Raw genomic sequence first — 25,209 nt, 5'->3', positions numbered from 1 at the left:
TGCTGAACTGCAAGGTCACTAGAGCCCTCCATGTCCAAGTCCCCCCTCACCCAGAGGGGGAGGTACGGGCCATGTCCATCCTCACCCTCAAATGCCACATATAAACGCAGCATCTTTGTTGTTTATGCTACCTAGCTACACTGAGGCGTATAAATAGACCCACTCACCCACACACCATTTTCTACTGCACATAAGAGAAAGGGTTGCTGTCTCCATTATTGTGAAGGACACTGCCAGCAAGACTGGGTGTTTGAAGTAGGAATGATCATTACGTTTAGTAATTTTAAAACCAATCCCCGTAAGTCAATTAGATATGGCCACTAGTGTTTTTATTTTCCTACTGAAATCTTAATATAAAAAATACTCCTTTAGAAAAACTACCACAAACTCGTAGTTTATAAGTAGTGATTCTATGATTCAAAATAAAGACCCATACCTTGTTTAATACAGAGGGCCGATTTAGCTTGCTACGTGCCTCTATATCTTCCTTTAAGTTACATGCACTGGAAACAGACACGTTTTCTAATCTCAAGTGCTACTTTACACTTTCCGGCCCCTAAGAGCCAGAGCAGCATGTGCACTGAACATTCTGGCACATTCTCTCTCGCATGGGGCCAGGGCACCTGCCCTGTAGATGTCCTCAGACATGGACGTTCTGCAGGGCTGGCCAAGGGGAGGGGACCAGGCAGTGTGCCATTCACCATTCTGTTCCCTCTTTCTTTGCTGCTGTGTCCTGTGACCCAATGGCCAAGAAAAGGAAGTGAAGCGAAGACAAAAAGGAACAAAGATCAGGACTGGACATTAAACTCATAAGCTTTACAGTGGCTTAACGAGGCCTTTGAGGAAATAGTTGAGGAAATACCAGAGGCACTCGGGGGTCCTCTGACATCCTTGCAGCCTGGGAGCACTGCCCTGGGAGCACTGCGGACAGTTCCTCCGGGCCAGTGAAATCGACAGCTGGCCAAGGCAGGTCTGAGCCTCTGCGCCCCCACCTCAGCGAGAGCCCGGATGCTAGGGGCAAACCTTTGGGGTCCGTGAAGAGAAGGTGGGGAGGCCCATGGTGGTGCGTGGGCGTGCTAGCAATTACCGTTTTGAATTTCCTTCTCAGCAAGGTTTACAAGGTTACATAAAACTCACTCCACTGTACTGTGCTCAAAATGAAATTTTTCATTTCAACTCTAACTTTTATCGCCTGTAGTTCGAACACGCATGAATCCTCCACAGGAAAAGAGTGATTCAGCTGGATTCTACTTCTGCTCTCAGGTTGTTTTTCTTCTGTAAAAATCTTTGATTTTATTTATGTAATATATCAAACATCTTGGAGATGGAGGTGTAGTCTTTTTAAAAAAAACAACAAAACTTTTCCTACCAACTTTTAAATTCAGCACTTAAATTCAGCAGTCACAAGAATACTAAATATCTAATACCTGTGATGAGGAGTTGCTTATAATGGGGGCATGATAAAGATAAGGCACGAGGGCTGTCCTGCTAACATACAACCTAAAATCATAACACTGGGCTGTTTTAAACCTGGACAATGAAGTGTTTGAATTAAATCTTAACTTCAGCATCTGAAAAGGCAAGTTTAGAAGTTGTATCGAAGATTTTTTAAAATGGCTCTTTGGCAACTCTCCCTGTGTCAGTATAACTTTCCTGAGCAAGTCCCTCTTGAGGTTGAGTAATACACACAGCTAGAAGAAAGGCCCCGCTGAGGTCAAGCCTGAAGCAATGGGGCAGGACAGGCTTAGTGGTTTATTGTGGGCGGATGCCCAATCGGTGAAGAAAGTAATCATTTTTCTTGAAATTTGAAAACTATTTGCTCTAATCCCTACTAAGAGCAGAAATCCTAATTTCAACCCTGGGGGAAATTAGGGAACTGGTGATCCCTGGGCATGAGCCCTTAAATTCCAAGTGGGATTCCTGGTCAACCACTTGGGACCTCTGTATCCTTATCTGTCAAGTATCTATGCAGTGGGTAATTAATAACCTTAATAGCTGGCTGTAGAATACATTTTAAATTACTGAGTTTTAAAACACTGGTTTCCAGGAAATTAAACTCTGACAACAACAAAAATGTAAATATTATACAATTTTTAAATTTTTAAAAAGATTACAATTCTGCTGCATTCAACAAAGTTATAAAAAATTTTTTGAAAAGATTTCTTTTGTAAAGCCCAGCACTGAGTGATTCTCTGCCCTGTCACAGGTGAGGATTATATGAGCGAAAGGGGGATAACTCACATTTAGACTCTTGCTTTCAAGGCAACTCTATACCAAACAAGGCTTTCAAACCCAACTGGACACGTCGCCAGTCTGCCTCCACTCCTCATCCCTTTAAGGTGTACACCTAGGAAAGGAATCTTATCTGCCGTAGCTAGTTACTGAAGGAACAAGATAAACATATACATGTATACGTGTGTGTTTTATTTTAATGTTAATTCTATCCCCGCATTCTGCAGATGATCTCTCGACGTTAACATGGGAATTTTAGATATAGATAAACCATTTTAGCAAATGAGGTAAGATTTTTATCACAATAGTTTATTAACACTCAAGGCATCTATTGAAGATTTCTAAGCCTTTGTCAAAAATCACCAGAGCAGGACAACTTGGACATGGGTAAACTACTTTAAAAAATAAAATTTATTCAACTGAAATAGAATGAATCTACTTCTCACAGACTGGAATGGCTCTGTGCTGAAGGGCCGAGTTTCAGGGTGATCACACAGTGTGAAGTGGGGGGTGAGGGAGGCCTGGGAGGAGAGAGGCCGAAGTCTGAATCTAGGTTTATGATTTTGCTTTTATTGTCGGCTGCTTTGCTGAGCCCGGAGTTCAGTGGAGTTCATAATTAATCAAGATCAAAGGATTACCAACTTAAAACAAACAAAATAACCCACCCCTGAAGAACCCTTTCTTCTTCTCCTACTTTTTACTCCGAAAGCGATAATTTTCTTTGACTTTCCCTCTGTTTTACACACCCTTCCAAAAATGGTATTTACGATCCACATTTAAACCCCCAAAGACCAGCTAATGGAAATGTTAGATTACTAAAGAAAATTAACTCTCACCACATTAAAGTATACATGTAATAGAAAAACTGGTACTTCAAAACACAAATGGCAAAGGGAGCTGTTTAAAGTTAATAATCTCCAATTCAGGTCTTTAAATTGCAGCCCTTGAACTTCCAAGTCTGACTTTCTCAGAATATCTTTGCTTTCTCATTGAACTGGAGAAAACAAAGGAAGAGAGTACCTAATGATCCCACATGCTGAGATGTTTTCAGGGAGAAACGCACTAATATCTGCACCTACTTGGAACTACATAAAAAATAACATGGCGTCTTGGATGGAGAGAGGGATGGACACACAGATATCCAGGCGATAAAGCAGTAACGGTAAAATGTTAGTTGCAGACAGGAGCTAGTAAGTGTTAACTATACACTTCTTTCCATTTTTCTCAACAACTGAAGACCTTCATAAAGAAGATGAGAGAGAAAATTTATAGTGCTACACTATTCTAAATGGACAGCAACACTAAACCTAGAAGATGCTAATGGTACTAAAAAGTCAGCTTACTTCTCCCGCGGTCCAGGTCACATTTCCCATTTTTTACCTGCCACTCCCTCACTGCCCATCCTAAAGCAAACCCAGGTGAAAAGATCAGGAAATTACTTTACCAAACTATGTTAATACCAAATTCTAAATCTACAAAATCCTTTACGAGCCAGTCCTTAATAAAACCTACTCTCACACGAAGAAGGTGATAATGTAGCCTACAAGGAAGAAAGTAAGTCCGAATGTTGAGCTGGCAAGACACTGACTAGATTTTAAGAGCCTCCCTGCTTCTGTTCCCGACAGAGAGATGCCCTTTCAGATGGCAGGAATTACCAATTCATTTGTTCCCTTTCTTCTAGGCTTCCACCACCTCCTTCAACAGAAATGAAAAGCTTAACACACAAAGAAACAAACAAAGCACATGGAAGGCATCTGCTCTCCCTGAAGAATTCTGGACCTCTTCCTTTCCCAGGTAGAGACCAGAATATAGGTGGGGTCTGTAGGTGGAGTTTAGGTCTTCAATCAGGACTAGTAAAGAGCCACACAAACAAGTTAGATACACATATTTTAAGCTAGAAAAAAAAATTGTAGAAACCATCTACTCTAGACCCCTTGCTTAGAAAACCTGTAATACAGACAGGAGATGGGAATTGTTCAAGGTTACTGGCATTGGGGGCAGGTAAAGGACTGAGATCCGTAAGAGCTCACACCACCCCCCGCACTTTTTAAAAAAAAGGTTCCTATGTTGTGGCAAATGTTTCCCATATCTAACCTAGGTGATCTAGAGGATATAAATTATTCTCATTGGTCTCTTCAAGTTTAATGTATAGGCAGCTGATTGTCAAAGGACTCATAAGGAGAAATGAGAAGGTAACACTAATGACACAGCCACGTGAACAAAATGGCAGAGCTGGGGGGAGGGGCTGGGAAGTGCTACTCAACCCTTCCAGCAGTAGAGGCCATCTTCACTCTCAGATCACTCAGTATAGCTAGTTTCCTAAGTCAGCAGACATGACCTCTACCGCACATCTCCTCCTCCCTCTTGGGTGAGACACCCCAGACTCTACAAATCGATTGATCTGAGAGCGAGTCTCAGTTTCTTCATATGTAAAAAGAGGGGTAGGGTCCAGTGACCCTTGAGGTCCCTTTTCAACTTTGGCCCCCTCTTTTAACTTTGTGTAAAAAAAAGGGGGGGGGGCTTAAAGTCATTCAGCTGTGCCAGAGGGCTTAGCAAACGTAAGCCACCCAAATACTCTACAAAAGCAGATCAGAAAACTTGCAGTAGTAAAATGCAACCGAAAACACACTTTGACTTGGGGAAGAAAATAAAACCCTTGAAACTACAAAGACCTGAAACCACAACAAACTAACAGATATGTTCTCTTGGTACAAGTATCATTATGCAATTTTAAGGTTCTGAGGAGCAAAACAAGTCTATCAAAGTATTTCTAAAAAACAAGAAAATGATGAAAATTGAGTTTTAAAATAAGTTTCTTAAGATCTTTGACTAAAACAAGCACAACGTAGCCATCTAGCTGGGTTTACCCATCCACAAACGTGAGCTTCTCTTTAGCCACATGGAAGAAAATCCCTAAGACATATTTATAGACCAAATGTAGGCAAAGAAGAGGAGAAGCGGGATACGACGCTCCCTTTCTCCCAAATCGTTCATCCTGTATGCTTTATCAACTGACTCAAGACCGATTCTGCAGTACCAAATCTTCATTACCTTCAGAGAGAAAGGAAAAAAAAATGTTAGGAAAAGGTAATGAAACAACTGCCTAACTTAAATATGGGACGAGACATATACTATAGACCTTGGATTACAGCAACTCGGTGCACTTCAAGGTTCATGTTTGGTTCAGGCTCCTTCAATGTCACAAATGAGCTCTGGTCTAAAAGTTTTCTTGTATCAGTTTTTGGAAACTGGAATGTATTTTTCCCACAGAAAAAGACATCAAATGGTGAGCATCAGGATTCCCAATCCAGTCCATGAAAGCCTAATCAAGCCCTAAAATACATGAATCACAGTTATATTCCCAAATGGTTTTGACTGCTAAAAGTCTCCTTAACAGAAGCCTTGTGGCCCACCTTCAGTGGGCACAGCCAGTTCTATTCAGCTCTGGCTGAGTGTTCCTATCTGATGCGGGGTGGGGGGAGAAGGGGTAAGCAAGGAGAAATCCCTAGACTTCTGATTTAGGCTTCATCTGGGACCCCTGGACTTTGACCAGCCCTAAAAAGGGCCAACTTGATCATCTGCTAGTAAGGCTGAGAAATCTTTTCACCTAAACAGCAAGCAGACAAACCAAAAGGAAAGCATACTTAAGTTAACCAAACTCGCAACGACTGGTTTACATGCAAATGTCACAACGGTATCTGTATCAGTGCTAGAGTTTAGGAATTCCTAATTAAGTGTTACTGAGGAAACTGTTTTCTCCTTCTACGGTGGCAGTGACTGTTGGTGAACAATCAAGAAGGACAAAACAAGCTTCGGGCTCAAGGGATAATCGCCCGGCAGCGAATTCTTGACTAGTTCTTCACCATGACAGAGACAGGATTTGACCTACGAGGGCAATTTCTTTCCGAGTTATTACAAAACAGCCATCCACTCAGTAATGTGCTTCTAGGAAGTTACTCTCCTGCAGGAAGAGAACAGGGCAATAAGGAGAATGTGTAGGCCAACTAGCCACCACGCTTGCTCACGGTTTAACACAATATGCTTAAAATATTATTTCATTTATGGGAGAGTATTCATTCTAGTTTCATTTCAAAAAGAACTTCCAGGGAACTCTAGGGCTATTCCCACATGACAGAGTCTACCAGCCTGTGGAAGGACTGGAAGCTGTTTTATTTCAAGACTCACGACCTTCACAGATAACTGAGACCTTTGGAGGCTTTGCTGACCATCACCGACGTGCTTGCCCCAGGGAGCCCAAGCAGGTGGTAGGTCATGCATCCAGTGGTGGCTAACGACCACTGCTCGAGGCGGCAGGGCAACCGAGTGGCCATGGCCAAACACCCAGAAAGCTTTACTGACATGGTGGCAGTCTGGAGGCCAAGCAGATGTAATTATACTACCTTGAAGTCATGTTGTCACTGTTGGCTGCCATATAATATTGGAAGGAAGAAGAAAAGGGCCCCTGTCTTGATGTCATTCAGGAGGAACTCCCCACAGCTCACTTCATTCACCAGTGTGCTTGTGCCACCTCCCAGGACTAAGCTCACCTCTAGGAAAGTCACGATCCCCTCAGGCACCAGAGATATGCTATCCCAGACCAAAAACTGCCACCTACCCAGCAATTTCCTACCGTGAGTAACTTGGCATATGGAAACTCTTGTGTAGACTGAAAAGGCTGGATAAACATAAGGTGACATGCCACAATGACACTTTTTCTGATGTGTTTGCATATAGAAGATTAACTCTAACACTTCTTGGAAGTCAATTCCTATCTCAAAAGGCACTTAATTTCACATCTATGTTCACTGTAGCGTTACTCACAACAGCCAAGAGGAAAAGCAACCTAAATGTCCATCAAGGGATGAGTGGACAAAGAAAATGTAGTGCATATACATACAATATTTTTCAGATTAAAAAAAAGAGCTAGAGAAATCTTGTCATTTGCTACAATATGGTTGAACTGTGAGGACATTATACTAAGTGAAATAAGCCAGTCACAAAATTACCAATACTGCGTGATTCCACTTTCTAAAGTAGTCAAATTCATTGAAACAGAAAGTAGAATGGTGATTGTGAAGGTCTAGGATAAGGGAGAAATGGGGAGTTGTTTAATGGCTATAGTCTCAGTTTTGTAAGGTGAAAAATTTCTGGAGATCAGTTGTACAACACTGTATAATGAACACAAATGTACCACATACTCAAAAATGGCTAAGATGGTCTATTTTATTTATTTATTTGGCCATGATTAAAAAAAAAAAGACAACCAATTTGAGAAACAAAAAGAGGACACTTGAAATAAATATACTCAGGAAGGACCCCAAATGCAGGAATTTGGGGCTTTGGCTAAGGAAGTTTCTGTGGTCTTTAAGAAGTAAACACTGCCACTTAAAAAAACAAAACAAAACAAAACAAAACAGGGGGCACCTGGCTGGCTCAGTCAGTAGAGCATGTGACTCTTGATGTCGTGATTGTAAATTCGAGCCCCGTGTTGGGTGCAGGGATTACTGAAAAATAAAATCTTTAAAACAAAACAAAACCAACAACCCACAAAACTCGCCCCTAATTATCAGGTCAGCATATGTCCATTGTGCAAAATATACATCATGAGCACCCTTTAAGCTATGAAATACTCTTCTACACTATGAGGAACAATGAACAAATTTGCAAGACCTTCACAAAGTAACTATAAAAGGAAGATCTTATGCCTCAAATATAAATGTAAATGTGGCCTACGCTTTGTTCTTTCAGATACAAGGCAAATCACATATATGAAAAACACAAACATTTCCTTTGTAATTGGTTTTACTGAGATAAAAATGGCTTTTCTTACAAAATCACATCAAAGAACAGAAGTTAAATAGAATAGACTTTCTCCTAATTGTTAGCTCTAACCAATTCCCCTCATCCTTAACCAATTATATTCGAATAGAAGGCTTATGATGTTTACAATATAAGTGACAAGAATCCCTAAAAAATATTTCATATGATGAGTCCCTTTTTATTAACCTCTGTTTCTAAGATTATTAAAACACACGCACACAATCACAAGGATTTTCGAACAGTTCCATTTCTTCAACGTGAGGGTTAGCGTGATGTTTTTTAATATTTCTCAAAGCAGGAAAAAAAGGGGCTGTTTTATTTTTCTTTGGAACAAGTTCCTGCCAGATTTTGCACATTGCAGCTCTTTGGCGATGTGATGAGAACACATGCCCACCCACGGGCACTAATTTTGCTCTTCACCCTTCCCAAGCAGCCTTTATGACACATGCTGTCTGCACTCCATTTCATGGAATTCAAGAGGCCCAGTCAAACAGCAGGCCTCACGGGGCTACAGCAAAGGCAGGCAACCCGTCTCTTTCACTGGATGGGTACAAGGAACATGTGTTTAAAAGAAAACCACAAAAAAAGCCAAACCCAGCTTGGACATTGCCAATGTGAAAAATCTTTACAACTGCATGAATTAACACTGAAAACTGAAAGTCATCTCTTGGGTTGCAATCTGGAAAGAGACAGTATCATGTGGCGGTTCCTTGCATATTGAGCTCTATGAAGATGATGTACCTAACTCCCCGTGCCGCTCACAGAGCGTGAGGCAAGGAAGATAGAGTTGTCACGTGAGTTTTCAGGAAGGGCTGAAGTGCCAGCCTGGTTCTCTCAAGCATTCGTTTTCTCTGTGGTGATCGTTAATTACAAAGAAATGTTGGCGATTAAGAATCCAACTGGGAATGGGCATGGCTTCCATAACTGTCCCACATATACCCTAAAGACAATCTGGGCACAGATGTCAATGCAAACAAGCTGTCAGCAAATTTATACCTCTCAGGACTAAGAAAAGTTCATGCTGGTTTGATAAGAGAGGTCATTCACCCCATTTATGTGTCCTTAAGCGTGGGGTTTATGTCCTAAGAAGCAGTTCTGTGCTTGTCTCTAGCTTTTTTGAGCTACAACAAGAAAGCTGTTATTTCCAGATAATGATACAAGATCTACCTACAAGTGCTATTAATTCTACCCACTATGTAGGCAGGACGTCCTCCCTACAACCTCAGACGTGGGGAGGAGCGTGTAATGGTAGAACAGTGGGCAGTAGACAAGAGGCAATGGACAGGCCCCGCTCTCCCCTTGGGGGCCATAGTTATCACCACTCTTCCATAGATCATCCATCTGTATAGCAAGAAAAGATCATAAACTCATGAAACAGGTCCCTCTAAATACAAATAAGGGGTTTTTAAAATGTTGGTTATCTATAGTGATTTTTTAAATTTATTTATGTATTTTTAGTAATCTCTACACCCAACATGGGGCTCAAACTCACATCACTGAGATCAAGAGTCCCACGCTCTTCTGACTGAGCCAGCCAGGTGCCCCAATCTATGGTGATTTTAAAAAAACAATGTTTTTATTAAATGGTTACTGAATTCAGTACAGCTTTGAGTCATTAAGTATAATTTTAATAGATGCTAACGAGGGGAGAGGTCTTCAACTCTCAAAGATATGGAAAAACTGTCCTTGATGTTTACTAATCTGTTCCAATAAAATATCCCGGACGCTCCAAGCTTTGAGGATTCAAATGCTTTCCCTGACTGCCACTCTCCTCAAGAAGCAAGCAAAAAAAAAAAAAAGTAAATAAATCCTTCATCTGAGGTTGTCACTCTACTTGGCTCCAAAAACATGGCCTCCAAAACTATCAAAATAAATTTTTTTGGTAGGACAGTTCTTTCTGGATAGCCATCCAAGAAGTGTTAGATTCTGAAGAACCAAGAGGGAATAGCTAAAAGGTGCTTCTACACAGAGCAATTAGTGGCTCCAGAATATAGACTCCAGTAAATCTATGAATAAAAGAAAACCCAAGAGAAATCTACTGCAAATAATGACGAATCCCCACTGCTGAAGAGGGAATGAAAGCAAGGACAGGGCTGGGCCCAGATAACAAGCATTTTTTAATTTAACACCACCCAGCACATAGCTCTGAACATAGGTAGCATCTCACTCAATACCTATTGATTGCTTCCAAGTTGAATGATACGAGGCCCTTGGTACTGGCCGTGGCTCTATATTCCTTTTCCTTCAAAAGGGTAAGAAGGACTCTAACAACCATGTGGTCACTCTGGACCAACAGGTCATGGTGCTGAACAGCACAGGGGCCTCTGAGAGCCTCTCAGAGAGGTGGCCACAATCCTAGGGGTGACTGTCATTGCCAAATCACAGTCATCAAGATGCTGAGTGGGTAATGAAACCAAAGCTGAACGAAATCTGTGCTGCCCTAAAATGATGTGGACAGGACCTCAGTCTCAACCACACAAATCACAGGGAAAGCAGGACATTTTCACTGAGAATGCCAATACATCAAGAACTTTAGACGAAATGTTTTTATACACCTTCCTGTAACCATTTTCTGTAGGCCTTAAGGGGAAAAGTATGATAAAATGGAACCTAGGATTTCAGTGAAATCAGAGCAAAGGAGCTATTCTGCCTTTAATTCACAGCTTTAAGTCACATTATTTTTCCGTTAACTTTTGACAAAGTGAAACTTGAACTGATGGCGCCCATCAAAGCAGAAAGAGAACTCCATCTACTAGAAGATCGCAAATTCAGGCTTTAGGTCAAGCTAACATTTTTATTATTTTTTAAAAGATTTTATTTATTTATTTGAGAGAGACGAAGAGACAGTGAGAGAGTACAAGCAGGGAGGAGAGGGAGAAGCGGGCTCCCTGCAGAGCAAGGAGCCTGATGAGGAGCTGGATCCCAGGACCCTGGGATCATGACCTGAGCCAAAGGCAGACACTTAACCAACTGAGCCACCCAGGTGCCCCAAGCTAACATTTTTTTTTTTCTAAATTTAGTTGTTTGGTTTTTTTTTTTAAGATTTTATTTATTTATTTGACAGAGAGAGACACAGCGAGAGAGGGAACACAAGCAGGGGGAGCGGGAGAGGGAGAAGCAGGCTTCCCGCCAAGCAGGGAGCCCGATGCGGGGCTCGATCCCAGGACCCTGGGATCATGACCTGAGCCGAAGGCAGACGCCTAACGACTGAGCCACCCAGGCGCCCCCCCAAGCTAACATTTTTAAAGTAGCTTTTCTTCTACAATTAAAAAAAAAAAAAAGCTAATGAGAAGGAATAAAAAGCTTTACTTTCAATCTGAAGTATTTTTTAATACCACCAAATGCTATTATTAAATATGTACTATATAAGCATTTATACACATACACATATAAAAATAAACACTACAGACGTGGGCAGGAAAATTCTTAGCAAAACCCCCACATATTTCAAATACTGTTCTTCTTCATTATTGTCCTCTACCATAATTAGCATGTTACAGCATAACAGGTGGCTTTCATTTATAGAATGCAAAATTAATGAAATTTGGAGATGGCCCTGTCTTCAAAAACAAATTGGTCATTCTAAAAAAAAAAGCGGACCTCTGAATCTATAGAACAGAAACAAAACAAACTCTCTTCGTGCTGGCTTTCCCTGTTATCTGAATTTCTGAATGTATTGAAATAGGTAAATGCGATACACGTCTCTCAAGGAAATTTAGAATACACGTCCCTCAAGGAAAACAAGTCATTATTACGGGCTTTACAAGAAAGGGGAAGAGAAAACAAAGACCGCCTCCATTTCCAGCTCGGTGAGCCTACATCTGTTTGATGCTCTCTGAGTGATAACAGGATTCACCACCATACATGGAGCTGGTCTACGAATGTTCAGTCTTGGGCCAATCTGTGGGCAGTTGTGCTATAGGTCCCGACCCAGCCATTCTGGACAGACTAGGAAAGCATAAATAGTACTACTATAAACCAACTATAGCATCTGTCCCTAACAAGTAGGACACAAAAAGTATTTTTAAAAAATATGAGGAGACACCGAATGGACTGTCAACACAAAGAGGAATGTTAAATATACTCAAATAAACAAGATCTGTGCCTTCGCGAGTCAGGCATTGTTTAAATTTAGTGAGTGAAGAAACAGAGGAGGTCAGACAGGCGACACAGCTTCCCAATTATGCAGAACAATCCTTCAAATCATGTGAAAGCTATAATTAAATGTTGTTACCAAAACCCCCACTACCCTTTCTCCCACCTAGAAAAGTTAATGCATGAATTCAGTATGAGCAAATTATGATTTGCAAAAATTAGACACAGTCACACAGTAGGGGAATAAAGCTTTCTTGCATTGAGTCGTGTATCTTGGGGGATAAGAAAAATCACAATATTGAAAATAAATCCAACATAACAAATAACAATAGTTACTATTAGACCATACCCTTTAGCTCACCTCTCTGCTCACGCTTTTTTCTTTCCTTTTCTTTCTTTTTTTCTTTCTTTCTTTCTCTCTCTCTTTCTTTCAATTTATTAAAGTTTTAAGCTATCCAGCCAAAAGATATACCACCTCTGCAAAAGCTGTTTCCTAGGCAGCATCTTTTAAACTCAGGGCTTAATAAAGGGGAGGTGTTTACCTGAACATGGAAGGAGCAATTTGTTCTCAGAGAGGGAGATGAGTGGACCAGAGCTCTGTCCGTCCACAGACCAGCGGTAACCTACCTGTCCTTGCAGGTGAGCGCACGCACATACACAAACACCCACACTTCAGTTCCTTCCAATTAGAATCCTTTTTTTTCCTCCCTTAAAAAATGTTAAATTATCGGAAAGGTTAGGCAGAAGAGAACAAGGAGAAAATAAAGTTCATGTAAACAGTAAGCACATACCTGCCGGGTGATGCCATTTCCTCTACATTGTAGAGCCCAAGTGCTGGGTATTAGCATTATTGCTACTATAAAGCTTCCGATAAAAATGGATTGTCTCTTGCGGACCTGAGAACCAGCTGGCTGCTTGAAAAGTGTTTCCCCCATATATGATTCAGTCTCCTTGACAAATATACTGCATCGTACTGGATGAGTCATCTGAGGGTTAGTCCGCATTTTATAGGCCTGTTGTGTCATTACTCACATTCAACATCCTGCTTCTCAAAAGTGGAAGCTGGAAGCCTGACAGCTGACAGATGCTTTTTCCAATTAAAATATTGTTTAAAAAAAATTCCTGTAAGTTATGATTATCAATCATTGATGATACTATGAAATGCCCAGGAAGCAAATGGCACAGCTCAATACCTGAGATTACAGTGGTAGAACCACAAGTGCAAATTGCTTACCCGCCCCCATCTCCAATCCAAATAATCTGGTTCAGAGCTGAGAGCGAGGACCCTTCCCCCTTTTAAGATATCAGTGAGTTAGTATAGGCACAGATCCTGTTGATTCTTATGTTGTAAGGTAACCCAGCTGCAGGAGCTCCGTAAAAACTACACATCAAAATTTGGGTCCTGGTTAATTCTGTCAAGTGGGAGAGTGGCACTGTATTTAGAAAATGTCTACTTCTTAGAGAAAGTATGTCGGGATGAGATGATGTGATAGCTGGGATTTGTTATGAATATTTTACCAAAGTGGGGGAGGGGTAAGGAAATGCGGTAAAATCTTGATCACTGCAGCATCTGTGTGGTAAGTAATATGGGGACTGGCTATATTAGTCTCTCTTCTTTTGAGTATCTAAAGATTTTCATGATGAAATGTTTTAAAGATTAAAAAAAATTTTTTTTTTCCAGTCCCTACAGTACCCAAACAAGGCACTTTTTTAGTTAGATATGAACCTATCGTATGTGTGAATGGGCACCATTCACACCGTGCAACCTTGTCACCATGGGTATGGAAGCTTCCAGCTTGAAGGTATGACATACGTGTCCAAAGGCCACTGTGAGGGCTGCATCCACCCAGTGAACAAATGCCTGGTGCTCTCTCCTCCCAAGACTATCCGGTGGTTGTTCCTCATGTTTCCTTTGAGGACACAAGCCCCAGCCTCATTCATGAGCTCAATGTTGACATTACAAGGGAGAGGTTACTATTTCCAGCTTCCTTATATGGTTTTGGAAACACTGCATGAGAGGTTATGTAAGTCACATCCATAGTCCCCTTACACCAACACATCTCTTTGTAAGGTAGCAGTGTTTGCTCAACTCCTTTATGCTCAAATTGGGTTACTTAAACCATCTGAGGGAGGAAGAGAGCTTTGATTTCATGCCTGGAAAAAAACCCAGATATGGAAGCTCCAATGTATGTTAAACAAAACTGAAATTAGATGTTGTTGGAAAAAAACATCCTTGTTGATATGTTCTGAAAGTATGACAAGTCACCACAGGACACTTAAAATACAGATGTCCTATGAAAACCTAGGACCTCTGGACTGCTTCCTTTTTTTCTGAAACTAAAGGACAGGAGAGTGTGTCAGGTCAAGGCTCCCACTTCAGCCAACAGTCAAGGCCCATCCTCAAAGGACACTGCCCAAGTGATGCAGCAAATGGTTGTGATGGTCCCCACACAACGTCAAGTGACAACCTTACAAATACAAACTGGTCAGGACTGTGCGTGGGCCTGAGCTGAAACCTTCCTTGGTTCTGACAAATTCTTTCCTCATAAAGACTGCAAACTATAGGCTTATCAAAATACCCCCTTGCAACTTAATGAACACCTTTCACGCACTTGCAAAGCATGATTTGCCTGAATGCAACAGGGAGAAATAGGGGGAATTCATAAACTTCTAGCCTAACTTGAGTTTCTGCAACTATCTTCAAGAAATAAGTGTAGAGTTCATCAGAAAATGTATAACTCGGGGTGCCTGGGTGGCTCAGTCATTAAGCATCTGCCTTCGGCTCAGGTCATGATCCCAGGGTCCTGGGATGGAGCCCCACCTCAGGCTCCCTGCTCCGCGGGAAGCCTGCTTCTCCCTCTGCCACTCCCCCTGCTTGTGCTCTTTCTGTCAAATAAATAAAATATTTTAAAAATATATAAAAGTAATGGCAGTAATAATGTGTATACATGTGCTCACACGTGCGCGCACACACACACACACACACACACACAGAATGAGAATATGGCAATTATGGTAAAATGTTAACAAATAGGGAACTGGATATAGAAGAGTCCTTCAGAGGCACCTGGGTGGCTCAGTCAGTTAAGCATCGGACTCCTGGTTTCAACTCAGGTCATGATCTCAGGGGTTGTGAGATAGAGCCCCATGTTGGGCTCCACACTCAGCACAGTCTGCTCAAGATTCTCTCCCTCTCCTTCTACCCCTCCCCCATCCACACACATACGTGCACGGGTAGGCACACTCTTAAATAAATAAATAAATAAATAAATAAATAAATAAATACAATCTTAAATAAAACAAAAAGACTTTGCCCATCTAGTAGAGGTAACAAATTAAAAAACAGTCCTTCATCCTACTCTTACAACTTATCTATGATGATGAAATACTTCAAAATAAAGTTAAACACACAAAAGAAAGAAAATATATAATGCTTTTTTGTTTCTTTAAAAAAAAGATTTGTTTCAGATTTAGTGACCACCATAGTTGTTGCCGCTGCCACCTCACCCATTAAAAAAAAAAAAAAAAAAAATCTTGGACCATAAAGGAAATTTACCAAAATGTCAACATTAGGAAAGGCCTCTGGGTTAAGATTAAGGGTGTTCCTTGTAAACAATTTTATAAGAGGATCCAAAAACAAAACAAAATAACCAAACAAACATTTTGGGAAACCTACAAACTATAGCCTCGAGAATACGGTTTGTTTAGTCTTGCATTTCCTAAGTTTATTTGACCACAGGAACCCCCTCCCCCATTACCATCCCTACAAGCAAAAGAAAGCACTTTGGGAAACACTGCTGTAGATGATGGGATATAGATTTTTTTCTCCCCTGATCATTTTACTCTTCTTAGCTTTCTTCAGAACACACCTTACTTACTGTAACAACAAAAGGCATCCAAACTTGATTTCTGCCATCTTTAACAAACATTTCTATTTGGTAGACTCGCATGCAAATGACCATCACTGGGCAGCAAACAACTTGTAGTATGCACTATCCAGTCTCCCTTGACCACACTAGATTGGCACACCATCAGGGGCAAGTGAGGAGCCTGCACCTATGTGTATAGTGGGTTAACAGCTCATGTCAGTGTTGGTGTTAAGAGGCGAATAGCCCTGGGTGAGGCCATCCCAAGGAGCAGTAGCTTGCTCCAGGCCCAGCTCTATCTCCACATTATCAGGGCACTAGGTCTTGGAACCTGGAAACCAGCCTGGATGCCTTTGGCCTGAGAACCCCAGGCCTTTGTATATTCAGCTCCCATGATCCTTTGGTATTTAAGAAGCGAAACTAGCTGGGAAGCATAGCAGAACATGGCTTTCATTTATTATAACTTGCTAATGGACTCATTTTAAATTTTTGCCACATATTAATTTGTACAAGTTTTCACCAATAATCTGTTTGCATGTTTTGGATTTTTAGGTGGGATGGGGAGAGGCTGAAGTCCAAATACTGGCTAATGTCAAGATCTAAAGATAAATGTGGATATTGATGATGTAATCTATAGGCTGTACTGTGTAATGGTAAAAGAGCAGGAAATTGGAGTCAAGTTGTCTTGGTTCAAAATCCAGCCTGGACCTTATTCTCAAAGCCTCTGCTCCTTTATTGGTAAAATGGGTATAATATTATTAATAACCTCACAGATTTGTTCTGAATGGGATAAATGTGATAACTCACAACAAGTACTTAGTACAGGGCCTGGCCACATACAGAGCACTCATTAATTTATGCAAACAACAATGATTAGAATATTTCTAAGTTTTATAAATTTGACTGGCAGGGGTGGGCAAAGTAGGGCCCGCCACTAAACACTGGTCTGTTTATGTATCATCCGGGGCTGCTTTACAGCCACAAAGGCAGAGCTGAGCAGTTGGGACAGAAACCCTATGGCTCCCAAAACCGAAAATATTTACTAACCAGACCTTTAAAGAAAAAGTTTGCCAAGCCCTGGTGATCAACAATTTAGCGGATTAAGAATTGGGTCTTTCCCCTATAGACGTTTTGGTCGTTGGTCCTTTATTCTGTTTAATGTCTCAATTTAGAAACCAGACACAATGGCGTTATTTATGGTGATTTGGTCCTTGAGAGCTGGAGCTCCTGCCTTCCTTACAATGCAAAACACATACCACAGTGCTCTGTCTCATCGCTGCGGGCTATCCAGAGGGCCTGAGGCTGCCTGTTGGCCTTTCTACCTCCATTCCTTCCTGACTGGCCCACTCAAAGAAGAAGACCTCCCTATTTCAGAGTCCAGCTGATGTGTATGAGCCCACAGCCATGCCTCCCCTCCCCCAAGTCACATCTGTACATTATGTCGAAACCACATGTGTCCCCAGAGCTTGAAGCAAGAGATGAAAGATGATCTGTAAGAGGCATTCAGGAAACTGAACAAACAGAAATGAAGGATGCTTTCAAGAGGGTTGGACAGCCACGGGCCGGATTAATACAACTTGAGGGGCCTTCAGAAATGAGAGCTGCCATAACATCATCATTGCTGACAAGAGTCCAGTAAAGAGACTGAGGGCAACCCAGAAAAATGAAGAACATGCCTTAGATGCAGGTCCCAAGGCACGTCCCTGCATCCAATCGCACTGCCTGTTTTCTTTGGCAAGAAAGCTTGTTGATTTGGGGAAAATGAACCCATTGCATTAATGGATAATGCAGGTGAAGGGAGTCCTGGGACTGGTCTCTGGGAGAGGAAATGTGAACAAAAGAAACCATTCTGAGTGCCTTCAGTTAGCTCTTTTATTAAAAAAAAAAAAAAGGTCTTAGCCAGCTGTTTGGATAGAGATTAAATCTGAGGTGTACTTAGATACACAGCCTGGTGGCCACTTGATGCCTTACTGGCAATTATCAACATTTTTACAAAGTCGATCCAACAGAAAATGCATATGTTAAATACCAACGTGGATGCTAAGGGCTGGAGCTGTTCAAGAAAGGGAAGGGGGAGGCAGATGGTTTCTACTGTTACCTACTGGGACCAGGATTTCAGAGATGTACACATGACAAGTCTCACTTGAGACCAAGCCAGTTTTCAGCCATGTTCCTTGAAAGTGTAACTGGCTGGCACAAGGGTAAAATAAGGCTCTTTCCAAAGCTCATGGTTACTTTGGGGATGCTCAGCTTGGTCAGAGCCAGAAGACATGCACTGATTACATGCATGTGAGCTATTACACTTAGCTGATTTTTTTTTTTTTTTTTTGGAAAGAGTGAGAGAGAGAGCATGCGCACACACATGTGTGCAAGAGTGAGGAGCGGGGGTGGGGGCAGAGGGAGAGAGAGAGAGAATCTTAAGCAGACTTCCTGCTGAGCACGGAGCCTGCCACTGATGACCCTGAGATCAACACCTGAGCTAAAATCAAGAGTCGGATGCTTAACTGACTGAGCTACCCAGGCACCCCAGATTTTTTTTTTTTAAGATAAGAAACGCTATGATGTGAGGGCCTCTCAGGGCTAGACTTGTGGATTTGGCAAGATTTCTTTAAGGAAAGGTTAAGGGAACTGACATTCACCCAGTGCCCACTTGGTGTGGGGCATTCCATATGGTTATATCAATATACCCACCAATTTTGTGCCTGGCCTGTGTGGAGTAAAAAGAAGGGGCTGAACTACTAGGTCAATTTAGTCTAGAGTGTCTGAATTTCTCCAGCATAAGATGTTACACAAACAGGGCAGGACTGATAAAAGTGGAAGAAGGAATCCAAACTATATCAGAAACATAGGAAAGTCACTCTGGGAAATTAGGAAAGGAGCTAAGGGTTTGATTAGCAGGGAAATGGTAAGAGCATTCAGGGTTCTGTGGATATGGCCACGTTGGAGGCCACGTGTCCATTAGAAGACCATGTTAACCCTTTAAGCCTGGACAGCAAACAGGTCAACAGAACCAGGCCTCAGAGACATGGGCTGCAGAGACAAACCAAACCTACATCTGGGCATGGAATTTTAAGTTCAAGGGATGAGGGTACCTCAAGACCTGGAAAGGGAATATAGGGAGTGCCCAATGGGTGACCGCTGAGTGTATTTAACATCTGCCACGCTGAACAGTGAGGTCTGTGTTTGCAATCTGCTTAAGGTTGGAGAGCTCACTCTTCAGGACACACTCGCACCATAAGGATCCTTACACAGACTGAGTGTGCCGGACCCAAATCTGCCATCAGCCTAGCCAGCCCACTCTGTTGTTTCCCTAACTTTAGGACAGAATGAGACCTGAAGCTGCTCAAAGGCCGTGTAATTCTAGGAAGTCTTAAATCTACCACTTACATAATGTTGGTCACAAAAAACTTATCCAAGATAATGGTAGCTTCCTAGCTAAGCAAACCTTTCTCGTGGAAGCCACTTCTGTCAGATGGCTATACAGATACTCAGTTGTGGAAATGTAAGTCTCTTCTGAGAACTCTCCACAATGCTCAACTGTTCACCTATGTACATAGCACACATTGCTGGGGTTAGAAATCCTGCAAATTCATTCTATTGGGAGGCAGGAGGTTGGGCTCGGCTTTACCACTAGTTATGTGCCTTTGGGCAGAGTCACTTCTCTTGGTGCCTCAAGTCCCTTGTCTGGAAAATGTAGGGCTTAAACTAGTCCAGGCTTTGAACCTCCAGAATTCTTTTTTTTTTTTTTTTTAAGAATTTATTTATTTTGAGAGAGAGAGAGAGAGCACAAGCAGGGGGAATGGCAGAGGGAGAAGCAGGCTCCCCGCTGAGCAGAAAGCCAGATGCAGGGCTCGATCCCAGGACCCTGGGATCGTGACCTGAGCCGAAGGCAGACGCTCAACAGACTGAGCCACCCAGGTGCCCCTGAACCTCCAAGAATTCTACAAGGCATGGATTGGTAAGAGCTACATGAGAAAACCGCCTACTAATACAAGTGGACAGAGAAGAGAGAGGACTGGAAAGAAAGCTGGCAATGCTGGTGGATCAAGACCAACAGACTGGGGGGCAAAGCTACGTTCTGACCCTGGATTTAAGAGGCCAGCCTAAACTAACACACCAGTTTAAAAGGATGTGGATCTCACCCCAAAGCTAGAACTGTCTTCCTCACAAACAACGCTGGTCAACAATAGCAGCTAATGTCAACATTGGCCGTGGCTGTATCATATGCAGGCATCGAGCCTTACAATTTCACAGGACCTTTATCCCAGACAAGAGACTGGAGGTAGGAAATGGAGTCTAGTACATTTTCTTCTGTCTTCATGGCAATCAGTGCCATGATCACAGCATTTTGTTGTGACTTGTATGTCCCCCTTGCTATTGGACTTGAGACTCTCAAGAAAAGATGTTTTATTTTCATTTTTGTAGCTCAATGCCTAACAAATGGTAAACCCTTAGTAGACCAGAGTTTCTTTCATTTCATTAAAAAAACACAGATTAACTTTTGTTGGCTTAGATAGGGGGTGGAGATAAAAATTATATGGAGGGAGGAAATGACAAAAAGGTAGTAGCAAACATTTGTAATGTATATTCTTCATTACAAAATGTGTTAAGTTCATTGTAGAATACTTAGAAAATGCAAAGGAAAACATTCACCTGAAACGACATCCAGGTGGTAGAAAGTAAGAGCATTAGAGGCATCTACAGTGATGTGGGGCATGTTAACTAATTTAACATATTCTTTGTCACTCTCTGAACCCCATTACAAAAATAACTGAGAAACATTTCCCTATTTTTCTATTTATTCTTTTTTTTTTTTTTTTTTTTAGATTTTATTTATTTGACACAGAGAGACACAGCGAGAGGGAACACAAGCAGGGGGAATGGGAGAGGGAGAAGCAGGCTTCCGGCTGAGCAGGGAGCCCGATGCCTCGATATCCAGGACTCTGGGATCATGACCTGAGCCAAAGGCAGACGTTTAATGACTGAGTAACCCAGGCGCTCCCTCTATTTATTCATTTCTGATAAAAACAAAAGATATTGTATATAAGGCTTAATAAGATTTTTTTAGTTCTTTGATTCAGCCCCCCTCTGGGGGGGGCAAATAATTTATGGGTTTCACATCTATGGACCTTAGATATTAACTAAAGAACTAGGAGAGCAGCCTAGAATCCTAAAGCAAACCTTTCTAGTTCTAGACCAATCACATATGAGGAAACTAAGGCCAGTGGCCAAGTTTTTTGTTCAAATTTAGCTGAAGGAGCCAGAACTGGGCTTGTGACTTTTGACTCCGAGTCTACGTTCCCTACCTAGCAAAAACAAAAATCATCCCTCAATTCTGTCACACTGCTAACTTTTGGTTTCTGAAAGGCAATCAGAAATAATTCTAGAACAAGAGAAGTAGATGACGGTGTCCAGAATATTTACCAGCACTACAATTCTCAGGTGCCAGGCTAAATAAATCACCAGAAGGGCAGCCAAAGCTACCGATTACTCTGAAAATTGTTTCCAACTTTGCCATAAGCATTTTAGTTCTATCAGAAATTTAAAAAAATGGACCAATGAATCTAAGTTAGGGCTTGCTGGCCAAGAGAGTGCAAAGTGATCAGATAGGCTTACAGATCACTGACTTTGGCGCCACCTTTCAAAGGATATTCCCCTCTCAGGAATCCTTAAGAGTGGTCATAATAAAACTTGCTCAGAGAGGAAAGGGGAGAATCCAAAGTACCTCACCAAGAGAAGAACCTGGCCCTCTGTGATAGTTAAGGTGAGTGCCTTATAGGGGAAGCTTATATATGCATAATTGAACAAGAGAATAGAAGCCTGAGTCTGCATACATTTAAAGAGAGAAGAGGCTCTTCTTCTCAATGAACACATGCACCCTGGAGTTGGTCAAGATTTGGGGACCGACTATCCATGTGCCTCTCCTGGTCTGTCGTTACCCTTGACAGGACCCTGGTATTTAAAGATGCAGTACACACTCATCTTTCAACATGGACTGTGAATACTAGCCAACTACCTCATTTAGTGCTCCATCACAAATATAGTGATCCTTCCCAAGACTGGAGGAAGAGGGGAAAGGCTGTATGCTTGGCCTCCTACAGAGCTGCCAAGGGTAATTATCACCACATGCGATTTTCATCATGTATATAGCTCTATTCAAAAGAGGAAAAAACCTGTACATGAGAAAACAAATCCCTGATCAAACCTCAACCTGATCAGTACTCACTCCTAGAACAGTACTCACTGTAGTATTCATTCAAGGAAGAAAAGGGACCAAGGAGGGCTTACTCAGTCTCTTCACTTAGTTGCCATTTAGAAGGACGGCCTTCAAGTTTTATTAAAATTAGTTATTAGATGGCTAAAACAGAATAGTGAGGAGAATGGACAATGGATGTAGGTCCCACCTAGTTTATAAACACAAAACCAAAGAGTAAGCCCCAGATGCACAAACTGGAATAAAACATAGAAGGTACATTTGTGGCAGGGCCAAGAATAGGTCCTGAGTGTCCTTGAATTTCATCTTCCAGAATACTTTAAAACAAAGTTCACTCCAAGCATGTTCTTTGCTTCAAGTCTCCTCCAAAGATTCTCTCTGCCCCTCTTTCTCCACTCAAGAGGGAGAAAACGGTTCCATGCATTCCATTTGTTTGTTTCCTGTGAGCCCTAATACTAAGAATGTGTCAAATGTGAAGAGCAAGTCTTAACTTTAGAACATTCCTAGCTACCAGGGTGGGACCAGTTCAGCTCAAAGGGATTTTGCTACCACTCAGTAGAAGCTGGAAATAAATACAAACACACAGACAATATGGCACATGGAATGCCAAGGGAAAAACAAAAGACTGTGCAGATAGACAAGAAATGGGAAGGGAAGCCAACCCAATCCCCCTACCGAGGGGCCCACAGCTTCTCCTACAATACCTCCTCCTCCTCCTAAGAGGGCAACCAACTGTGCTGGAGGACACAGCAGCCTACCTTCCTTAGCCTCTCCCTATCCTCTCTGGTTAAACTTCAGATGTCAGTTCAGTTTTTTTTTTTTAATTTTAATTTTTTAAAGATTTTATTTATTTATTTGATGGAGACAGACACAGCAAGAGAGGGAACACAAGCAGGGGGAGTGGGAGAGGGAGAAGCAGGCTTCCCGCTGAGCAGGGAGCTTGATGCAGGACTCGATCCCAGGACCCCAGGATCATCACCTGAGCCGAAGGCAGACACTTAATGACTGAGCCACCCAGGCGCCACCTCAGTTTATATTTCAGGGTGAGGAAGGGTGAAAGCCCATTGGCTTCAGAAATGAAGCAAATATTTATAATCTGCTGTTGAGCAGGGCATCATGGAAATGATATGGCACACATTCCATGGGCTGGTCATAGGCTCATTGATCCATTTCAGAACACACCAGATTCTTGAGGTGTTTAAGTACAGGTAAGGAATGGTCAGAAGCTTGTCTAAGATTAGCTGGGGCATGATAAGCCATCAACTTATCTGCAGGATATAAATTTAATTGTTCTGCATAGGTAACATTCATGATTCATAAATCAAAATATAAAAAGGTATACTCCCTTGGGGCACCTGGGTAGCTCAGTTGGTTAAACACCTGCCTTTGGCTCAGGTCATGATCCCGGGGCCTGGGATGGAGCCCCACATCGGGCTCCCTACTCAGCAGGGGTGGAGGGGCTGCTTCTCCCTCTCTCTCTGCCCCTCCCCCCATTCTTGTTCTCATTCTTTCTCTCAAATAAATAAAATCTTAAAAAAAAAAAAAAAAGGCATACCCCCATCACATTCCACCTACCCTGGTCCTTTTCCCACCCAACAAACCAATAGTAACCATCTTTTAAAAGTTTTCTGTGTATCCTTCCAGGGTTTATACAAATATATTACTCACATGTTCTGGACCTTGCTTTTTATCTCCTTGGGACCTTTCCATATGGGAACATAGAACTAATTTATTCCCTTTTTACATCTGTACAATATTCCACCATAAAGATATATTATGATTTAACTAGTCCCTTATTAAAGGACATTTAGGTTTTTCTGAACCTTTTGCTAATGAAAACAATCCTGTGACGAACAACTTTAGAGATCAGTGTTGCCTTTATATATTAAGATGCTTGTTTACTGTTCTGTAACTAACCAGACCATGGTACAGAGAAAGAAGGAATAAAAACCTTGCAACTGCAAATCCATCTGAAGTCAAGACAAAGCCCTTCTAAAGCAAAAAAACGGTTACAGAAATATGAGATTCTGATTTGATATGATGCATATGGAGTGGGCACACAAGCAGCTATTTGTGCAAGGAGCCAGAGTTCAAATATTTAGGTTGCCCATTCTCCATCCTTATCTTTCTCCTGCTCACTCCCCCTAAAGACTTGCCACCCACTCATCCCAGGGGCCATGTAGTCATCTGCCCCTTTAAGAAATCCTAATAGCATTCTAGCTCTTAGAAGACAGACGCTGTGCCAACGCGGTGACTGGTGAGGTAGCTTTCTTTCTGCCCTCAGAGGGCAGAAAGTAACCGTGTCCTCCCCTGGTCATCATCTGGACCTGAACCCAGAGGTCCAGCTGGAGGGGAAGCCTCACAGAACCATCTGCACCTTAAGGAAGCAGGGCTGAGCTGTTGGCCGGTCCCTCCATCAGAGCACAAGTCCCAGGTGAATCCCAAGAGAACCAGCACGGCAGGACCCCTCAGCAGAGCCCAGAGAGGAGCCCAAGAGGCAGTTCCAGCCCTTCCCAGCCACTGCCTTCAGCAAAGGAGTAGGAAATTCGAAACTGTCCACAGAGTTGACTCATACTCTCTTTCTACAAGCAGCCTGAGGTTCTATTCTAAGTTCACCAAAGGGACTATGCCTTCAGGCAGAAGCAGAGTAGCACAGAAGTGGTTGTGACGGGGGCCTCCACGACAGGTCAAGGGCTCACCAGAAGGGCTAAGGAAGGTAAGGAGCAAAGAGAGGCCATCCCATAAACATCAGATGAACCGAATGCCATTTACAGCTTTTATCAGACCTGCAGATGCGTCATTACCTGTGTGTGCACACAATGACGCTTTAATTACCCCGGGGTGCAAGTCAAACTATTAAAAATGAATTATATTTATTTGGACCCTAATTGGAACAAACCAAACATGTAGTGCATTTTTGTGACAAACTGGGAGAAAACTGAACATGGATTTGCTATTACATGAGATTAGAAGAATTATTGT

General features: G+C 42.1%; 1 protein-coding gene across 2 annotated transcripts in view; it reads right to left on the bottom strand.

The window, feature by feature from the left end:
* SPRED2 (sprouty related EVH1 domain containing 2) overlaps positions 1-25,209 on the bottom strand; it is a 115,053-nt gene that overhangs the window by 37,770 nt on the left and 52,074 nt on the right. The window contains exon 1 of one of the 2 annotated variants that reach the window (XM_027621950.2): positions 12,939-13,075. The exons of the other annotated variant lie outside the window; for it this stretch is intronic. Within the exon in view, the coding sequence (XP_027477751.1) occupies positions 12,939-12,955 (17 nt within the window). The 5' untranslated portion in view covers positions 12,956-13,075. Of the gene's footprint in view, positions 1-12,938; positions 13,076-25,209 lie in introns of those variants that run through there. 2 annotated transcript variants of the gene reach the window in all.

The sequence above is a fragment of the Zalophus californianus genome, chromosome 8 (genome assembly GCF_009762305.2).
Source record: "Zalophus californianus isolate mZalCal1 chromosome 8, mZalCal1.pri.v2, whole genome shotgun sequence".
In the NCBI taxonomy this organism is placed as follows: Eukaryota; Metazoa; Chordata; class Mammalia; order Carnivora; family Otariidae; genus Zalophus; species Zalophus californianus.
Note: the sequence above shows the minus strand (reverse complement) of the source record. Positions and strands in the feature narration are given on the sequence as shown.